The sequence below is a fragment of the Hemiscyllium ocellatum genome, chromosome 5, assembly GCF_020745735.1.
Source record: "Hemiscyllium ocellatum isolate sHemOce1 chromosome 5, sHemOce1.pat.X.cur, whole genome shotgun sequence".
NCBI lineage: Eukaryota > Metazoa > Chordata > Chondrichthyes > Orectolobiformes > Hemiscylliidae > Hemiscyllium > Hemiscyllium ocellatum.
This window is the reverse complement of record NC_083405.1, coordinates 137,470,859-137,479,661: the sequence shown is the minus strand read 5'-3', so window position 1 is coordinate 137,479,661 and position 8,803 is coordinate 137,470,859. Positions and strand designations below refer to the sequence as shown.

Below are 8,803 nucleotides of genomic sequence, written 5' to 3'. Positions count from 1 at the left end.
CTCTCTCTCCTTCACGTCGATACAGGCCTCGTCCTTGCTGCGGTCCATCCCGAGGGGAGGCAGCCCAAACACACTGTCCAGGCAGGTCCTGATCAGCTCAAACATGTCCGTCTCATTCACCATGGGATCCAGCTTCCTGTCCGTAAGGTCAAGGAGAACAGGAGGCAGAACAAGCAGGGCCTGGTCTCAGGACCAGGACGGGGTAGAGAGGCAGGCAGGCAGACAGACGGAAGCAGGAGCAGCTCCAAGAGTTCAAACAGGAGAAAGGAGTCTCTCCTATCGGAGGCTGTGGGGAGTTCCAGAGCAGCAACATTCCCCTTTCAGGGATTGACACTTACGGGGAATTCTCAATCCCTCCCAACTGAAATATATTCCACAGGAAGAAAAATTTACGATGAGACAAACATTCATGGCCGGGCAAGGAAGTGACAGATCACGTAAAGATATAATCTAAGGTACATCACTGTGTAGAGACTGGGAAACTTAATAACCAAGGGTTACTTAAAAAAACAATTTAAAAAGAACTATTGTAAAGTATAGAAATGGAGAGTAAACTGTTCTGTAAGTCTTTAAAAGGAAGAGAGTAGCTAAAGTGAATGTTGGCACATGGGGGTGGGTAGGGGGGTGAGACTGGGAGGTTAATAGTGGGAAACACAGAAATGGCAGAGTCACTACATCAATACTCAGCCTCGGGTTTCAGAGTGGAGCACTCGAGTATCATCCCACTGTCATGTCGAGATTAGAGAGAGGGGAAACTTAGAACAATCATCACTTAAACTATCAGGATAGAAAGCGGACATATCCCCAGGGTCCCACAGGCTTACATCCAGGGTAGTGGGCGCAGAGATAGTTAGGTCCATTGGTTATAAATATTCCAAAATTTCCTGGATGTGGAAAAGGTTCAAGAGGATTGGGAAAAAAATGTTAATATCGCACCCTTATTCCGAAAGGGAGGGGGGCAGAAAATAGGAAACTACATTCCAGTTGGTTCACCATGTGTCGTTGGGAAATTGTTGGAATCCATTATAAAGACAAATCAAAACTCAATCCATCAGAGTCATCAAGGTGTTGAGGTGGTAAGTCACGTTCAACTAATTTGCCAGTGCCCTTCCAAAATGTAACAAGTAGACAATGGAGATCCTGTAGATGTGGTATATCTGGACTTCCAGAAGGCATGAGTCACAATATGTTAATACAAGGTAAGATCGGTTAGAGATAAGTTACACAGGATTGGCGAATCAACAGACAGCAGAGAGTTGGGATAAATGCGCCTTTCCTTATTGGCTGAAAAATGTGTTGCTGGAAAAGCGCAGCAGGTCAGGCAGCATCCAAGGAGCAGGAGAATCGACGTTTCGGGCATAAGCCCTTCTTCAGGTTCCTTGGATGCTGCCTGACCTGCTGCGCTTTTCCAGCAACACATTTTCAGCTCTGATCTCCAGCATCTGCAGTCCTCACTTTCTCCTTTTCTTATTGGTGCCAAGATCCAACTAGTGGGCACTGCAGAACTCCATCCTTAGGCCCCAGTTTCTTCTACTCTATATTAATGCCTTGGCAGCACAGAGCGAACCGTACCTGCTCCCCACTTTGTAGGTGACATTAACATAGATGGGACAGTTAGTACAGAAATGACACAGGGCTATAGGGGTGGGGGATCAGTTCAGTGAACAGGCCAATATTGGAGTGTAGCACGGGTATGTGCGAGGTTATCCGTGATTGTGATTGGAGGAACAGGACCTGGAGAAATATCCGAGGGGTGCGGTGTGGGGACAGAGAGGATACAGCAAGTGGGAACACGTGATCATGGCGTGCTGTCGGATCGGAGTCCGTAAAACATCCATCGGCTCCAACTTGATCAGATCCTGCATCGGAGACACACAGGGCAAAGGTCAGAGGGGTGGCAGGCACAGGGCAAAGGTCAAAGGAGGGGTAACAGACAGGGCAAAATCTAAGGGGGAGAGGCATGGAAAAGGTGGGGGGGGCGCGGAAGGAAGAAGAGAGACACAGGGCAAAGGTGAAGGGGGAGGGGGGGCGGAGGGAAGAGACAGAGCCAACACAGCCCGCTCCCACAGACCCTCCCCAATCCCATTTACTCCCCACATCCCCCTCCCTCAGCCCCATGACCACACGCAGCAGCACGTCCTACCCACCCCACAACACAGGTGTTAGGAGGAGCCACAGTGAGGGTGCAGGAGGATGTGTTGGAGGAACACAGAGGTACCAGAGAGGGTGTGGGCCTGGGTAGGTGTGCACAGTGAGGTGGGGGGGGTGGGGATTTCAGTTGGTGCTGAGTAGGGGGTAGCCACAGGCAGAGGACAGGAAGAGAACGGGGGGACCTGGGGGCTGAGTGGAATGTGCCCCAGATTGAGGTTATTGTGGACATAACCAGGACTGGCATACAGCAGGCTGCCCTCTGACAGAGGTGGCGAGTACTGTATACCCCACTGGTATTCAGGAGCTCACAGCGTATCAGTAATGAGTATGGGGTCAGTGCTCGCTCCTCCCTCCCTCACTCACCTGCATGTAGACTAGCAGCTCTCTCTTGCGAGTGAAATTGTAGGAATTGTTTTGTTCATTGGCGTAGATCGCACGAGCAATCAGCGAGATACTCTTCATCAGGCTCAGCTTAATGGTCAGGTCCTGGGACAGAGGAGAAATCAAAACTCCCGCACACAGACACACCACTTAGTATAGCTCAACCAGCAGGAACCAGACTCCCAGGCAGCTCAACAAGGGACAGGAGCTGAGAGGGAGATTGAGTGGAGATGACAACAGGTAAATATCCCAGAGTTGCAGGCTCACATCGATACAGCCACCTACGGTCAGGGGTAACACTCACTGCACAGTCAAAACACCCAGGGTAAATAGGCCAGGGCACAATGCCGAGGGAGCGCCGCACTGTCAGAGGGCCGGGGCCGAGGGAGCGCCGCACTGTCAGAGGGCCGGGGCCGAGGGAGCGCCGCACTGTCAGAGGGCCGGGGCCGAGGGAGGTTATAAAGGTTGTCTTCAATGCTACAGGACACAATCAACTGTTCTATACTCATAACCACTCAAAATAGGTCAGGAATTTGAAGCCCTTGTTTAAACTACTCTCAGGATAACTACAGATTCTCCACAGATGAAGTTTATACTGAGGTCCATGACCAGGACTGGCTGATTGAACATGCCAGGATAGGGTCGAGTCCAGCTATGTCAGAAGATGAACAGCCTGACCACCCACAGCTTCAGTGGGAACACGTTCCTGCTCTGAGAGGGGAGTGCATCAGTAGGGCCTGGCTCATTAAGTATAATCATGGCTGTTATCTTTAAGCAGCTTCTGGTGAAAGGGCAGGTTAGGGGAGTTGAGGATCGTCAGACCAGCCATGGTCCCACTGAATAGTAGCGCAGATTCAATGGACCGAATGGCCACCTTCTGGAAGTGTTACTGGAACATCAGGAGAGCAGGTTAGTGACAGTGGAAGCAGCGTCAGGTTGAGGATAAAGGATCTCCACTCACTCAGAACCCTGACCCAGGGACAGAGAGAGTAAGAACTCACGTACCCACCCCGGACCCGAATATCCCAATGAGAAGATGCTGGAAACACAAAGGAATATCTCTGTGAACTGGAACCCAGGCCATCCATCCCGACAGCCCCTGGCCAAGGGGATTGAGAGATTGCCCTTTTTACTGTAAGCCCAGCTATTGAGGGGTGAAATGGCAAGGGTGCATCCCATCAGGAGGAGAATTACTGGTTGCCCACTCAGGAGCAAGAGATGACGTCACCCTGAAATGAAGCAGATGCAGAAACATTCAGAAAAAGGGGCTCGGAAAAGTATTTTGGATATTTCTTTATGAGGAGTTGGCCAAGGAAAACGTCAGGGCTTTGGGGAGAGAGTTGGAGAGTGTTCCAAAAGGCAGCACGGACACAAAGGGGCCGAAGGGCCTCCCCTCTCGCTCTTCAGATTTAACACGACGGCACTGTGTGTTGGGATCATTCAGCCCCACACCCGGCCCGACTCTCCCCAGAAAGAGCAGGAAGGTTCTGGGACAGCTAGAGCTTCCAAGATGGGAGAAGTAGAGAGAGACGTCAAGGCCCAGTTCAGTCCAAACGATGGATGGGGAGGAGGGGTGGGCATCCTCCTGAATTTGTGCTTCCTGCTACAGGGTCTCGAGTGAAAACTGGGCTTGTATTTCCAGAATATTCTGCTGTGGTTCAGGTCAGGAGCGGCCTGACAAGCTGTAGTGTGTGGAGGGTGATCCGTATCCAGCCGACTGCATTGAGTGTCCCCACCCAGCCCCGAACTTAAAGCTAAGCCAGAGATTTGAGAGAGAGAGAGAGAGAGAGAGAGACACTGGATTAGGAAGCCTGTGAAAAGCAGGGGAGAGAGTGAGAGAACCTCCACCAAGGTAGACCGAGAGATCGCAAACCACATTGTTTACCTTCGTTTCAACTTTAATGCCCAGAACCTGCGAGACAAGTGAAAGTCAGTCAGCGATTCCCACAGCATCACAGAACCATCCCCCACACATCTCCGACAGGACAGACTCCACTGCTACACTGTCCCCTTCAAACACTCCACAGGCACGGCACGGGGTTAGATACAGAGTAAAGCTCCCTCTACACTGTCCCCCATCAAACACTCCACAGGCACGGCACAGGGTTAGATACAGAGTAAAGCTCCCTCTACACTGTCCCCCATCAAACACTCCACAGGCACGGCACGGGGTTAGATACAGAGTAAAGCTCCCTCTACACTGTCCCCCATCAAACACTCCACAGGCACGGCACGGGGTTAGATACAGAGTAAAGCTCCCTCTACACTGTCCCCCATCAAACACTCCACAGGCACGGCACAGGGTTAGATACAGAGTAAAGCTCCCTCTACACTGTCCCCCATCAAACACTCCACAGGCACGGCACAGGGTTAGATACAGAGTAAAGCTCCCTCTACACTGTCCCCCATCAAACACTCCACAGGCACGGCACAGGGTTAGATACAGAGTAAAGCTCCCTCTACACTGTCCCCCATCAAACACTCCACAGGCACGGCACAGGGTTAGATACAGAGTAAAGCTCCCTCTACACTGTCCCCCATCAAACACTCCACAGGCACGGCACAGGGTTAGATACAGAGTAAAGCTCCCTCTACACTGTCCCCCATCAAACACTCCACAGGCACGGCACAGGGTTAGATACAGAGTAAAGCTCCCTCTACACTGTCCCCCATCAAACACTCCACAGGCACGGCACAGGGTTAGATACAGAGTAAAGCTCCCTCTACACTGTCCCCTTCAAACACTCCAGGACAGGGACAGCACGGGGTTAGATACAGCGTAAAACTCCCTCTACACTGTCCCCCATCAAACACTCCACAGGGACAGGGACAGCATATTTGTCTGTCTCCGTGCTAGAGGTTGCAACAGCAGTGTGTACTGTCTACAAGATGCACTGCAGAAACTCACCAAGATCCTCAGAGAGCACCTTCCAAACCCACAACCACTTCCATCTAGGAGGACAAGGGCAGCAGATACATGGGAACACCATCCCCTGCAAGTTCCCCTCCGAGCCACTCCCCATCCTGACTTGGAAATATATCACCGCTCCTTCAGTGTTGCTGGAATTCCCTCCCTCAGGACATTGTGGGTCTACCCACAGCACACGGACTGCAGTGGTTCAGGAAGGCAGCTCACCCCCACCCTCTCAAGGGGCAACTAGGGACGGGCAATTAATGCTGGCCAATTAGCAATGTCCTACTTTGCATGAACAATTAACGAAACATTTGTCAGGGTCTGGGTGGGTGGGACCAGGTTGGGACAGGAATCTGGATTCAAACTTACAACCCATCCTTGCTCTCAACCTGTGCCTCCATCTAACCCCAACCCCCTCCCCATCGAACCATGGAGTTGGAGTGAAGGGCACAGGGTGACAGTTGGTGTTACACACACTGGGCAGTCTCCCAGCTTCCTACCTTTGTATTAAAGTGGCTCAGGACTTGCTTGATGACATCTTTCTCGATCCGAGCCAGAATCAGTTCCTTAGGTGCGTACAGAGTCAGGTAACCGTAACACAGGATCAGAGTGCTCTTGGCTTTCTCCACATCCACATCCGACTTGTCCTGGGAGACAAAATTAAAGAAGCAATTCCCTCAGAGAGGGTCCCTGTCAGGAAGGCATAGGGTGGAGTCCCAAACCGGAGGCTTGGGCACACAATCCAGATCACCGGAGGGTCAGCGCCGCACCGTCGGAGGGTCAGCGCCAAGGGAACACCTAGAGTGTGTTCATAAATATTTTCTAAAGCAGTATGTTTCTGGAGCAATGGGAAAGGAGGCAGTGCTAGAGCCGGTGCTTGGAAATGCAGTGGGGCAAGTAATTATCAAGAGGAGAACACTAATTGTAAGATTTGGGTTAGTCCTAAAAAAGATCAACTTCAGTCCCGAATAAGGACCTTTAACTGGGGAATTGTCATCTTCTGGAATTTAAGACCAGACATGAGTCAGAGAAAATTTGAGTAAGTTTGTAGATGACACCAAAATTGGAGGTGTAGCAGACAACGAAGGTGATTACCTCAGATTACAGCAGGATCTGGACCAGATGGGCCAATGGGCTGAGAAGTGGCAGATGGAGTTTAATTCAGATAAATGCAAAGTGCTGCATCTTGGGAAAACCAATCTTAGCAGGACTTATACACTTAATGGTAAGGTCCTAGGGAGTGTTGCTGAACAAAGAGACCTTGGGAGTGCAGGTTCATAGCTCCTTGAAAGTGGAGTCATAGGTAGTGAAGGCGGTGTTTGGTATGCTTTCCTTTATTGGTCAGAGTATTGAGTACAGGAGTTGGGAGGTCATATTGCATCTGTACAGGACATTGGTTAGGCCACTGTTGGAATATTGCGTGCTATTCTGGTCTCCTTCCTATTGGAAAGATGTTGTGAAACTTGAAAGGGTTCAGAAAAGATTTCCAAGGATGTTGCCAGGGTTGGAGGGTTTGAGCTACAGGGAGAGGCTGAACAGGCTGGGGCTGTTTTCCAGGCGAGAGTGAGGACTGCAGATGCTGGAGATCAGAGTCAAGGTTAGAGTGGAGCTGGAAAAGCACAGCAGGTCAGGCAGCATTCGAGGAGCAGTTTTCCCTAAAGTGGAGGCTGAGAGCTATAAAATTATGGACAGGGTAAATCGACAAAGTCGTTTCCCTGGGGTTGGGGAATCCAGATCTAGAGGGCATAGGTTTAGGGTGAGAGGGGAAAGATATAAAAGAGACCCAAGGGGCAACACTTTCATGCAGAGGGTGGTACGTGTATGGAATGAGCTGCCAGAGAAAGTGATGGAGGCTGGTACATTTAGAACATTTAAAAAGGCATCTGGATGGGTATATGAATAGGAAGGGTTTGGAGGGATATGGGCCGGGTGCCGGCAAACGGGACTGGATTAATGTGCGATCCGATTGGCATGGACGAGTCGGTTTCTGTGCTGCACATCTCTACGACTGTCTGAGTCAAAGACAGGCAGGAGACACAGTGAGTGCCTTTGACAAGGGAAATGTGTTCACCCAGTCAGTGTTCCTCCAATGGGACGGTCAACACAGCCAAACAAATGCAGTGGAGGAGAGCGAGCGAGAAGTGAGGGAGGGAGTCACAGAGAGGTCAGGTCAAGAGGCCGAGATAAATAAACCGGATTGGATGCTGGGTTTTAGAAAGAGCTGCAGAGATATAGAGAGAGGCAGTGACAAAACACCAGAGAGATACACTGCTGCAGCTGGAGTTCACTCCCCACATCTCATGACAGCGCGGAGGCACCAGACAGGAAGCTGCAGAACAGAGACATGAACACCACCACCACCACCACCAACACCCCCCCCCCCCCACCGCCCCCCCCCCCACCGCCGCCCCCCCCCCCCCCCCACCGCCCCCCCCCCAACGGGAGAGCAGTGGGGATGGTCAGGGCGCGCGCGAGAGAGAGAGAGGGGGAGCGCGCGCGCGCGAGAGAGAGAGAGAGGGGAGCGCGCGCGCGCGAGAGAGAGAGAGGGGGAGCGCGCGCGCGCGAGAGAGAGAGAGGGGGAGCGCGCGCGCGCGAGAGAGAGAGAGAGGGGAGCGCGCGCGCGCGAGAGAGAGAGAGGGGGAGCGCGAGAGAGAGAGTGGGGGAGCGCGAGAGAGAGAGAGGGGGGGAGCGCGCGCGCGCGAGAGAGAGAGAGGGGGAGCGCGCGCGCGCGAGAGAGAGAGAGGGGAAGCGCGCGCGCGCGAGAGAGAGAGAGGGTAAGCGCGCGCGCGCGAGAGAGAGAGAGGGGGAGCGCGCGCGCGCGAGAGAGAGAGAGGGGGGGCGCGCGCGCGCGAGAGAGAGAGAGGGGGAGCGCGCGCGCGCGAGAGAGAGAGAGAGGGGAGCGCGCGCGCGCGCGCGCGCGCGAGAGAGAGAGAGGGGGAGCGCGCGCGCGCGAGAGAGAGAGAGAGGGGGAGCGCGCGCGCGCGAGAGAGAGAGAGAGGGGAGCGCGCGCGCGCGAGAGAGAGACGGGGAGCGCGCGCGCGCGAGAGAGAGAGAGACGGGGAGCGCGCGCGCGAGAGAGAGAGACGGGGAGCGCGTGCGCGAGAGAGAGAGAGAGAGAGAGAGAGGGGCGAGGAGCGCGCGCGCGCGAGAGAGAGAGAGAGAGAGAGAGACGAGGAGCGCGCGCGCGCGAGAGAGAGAGAGAGAGAGACGAGGAGCGCGCGCGCGCGAGAGAGAGAGAGAGAGACGAGGAGCGCGCGCGCGCGAGAGAGAGAGACGAGGAGCGCGCGCGCGAGAGAGAGAGAGAGAGAGAGGGGGAGCGCGCGCGCGAGAGAGAGAGAGAGAGAGAGACGGGGAGCG

At 53.5% G+C, this 8,803-nt stretch overlaps 1 protein-coding gene across 1 annotated transcript in view; it reads right to left on the bottom strand.

The window, feature by feature from the left end:
• The window catches only part of mroh1 (maestro heat-like repeat family member 1), an 89,676-nt gene that overhangs the window by 37,548 nt on the left and 43,325 nt on the right, over window positions 1–8,803 (bottom strand). The window contains exons 22-26 of the mRNA XM_060825244.1: window positions 5,947–6,093; window positions 4,418–4,444; window positions 2,515–2,637; window positions 1,780–1,859; window positions 1–136 (exon numbers count right to left, since the gene is read on the bottom strand). Coding sequence (XP_060681227.1) covers window positions 1–136; window positions 1,780–1,859; window positions 2,515–2,637; window positions 4,418–4,444; window positions 5,947–6,093 — 513 coding nt within the window. The remainder of the gene's footprint in view (window positions 137–1,779; window positions 1,860–2,514; window positions 2,638–4,417; window positions 4,445–5,946; window positions 6,094–8,803) is intronic.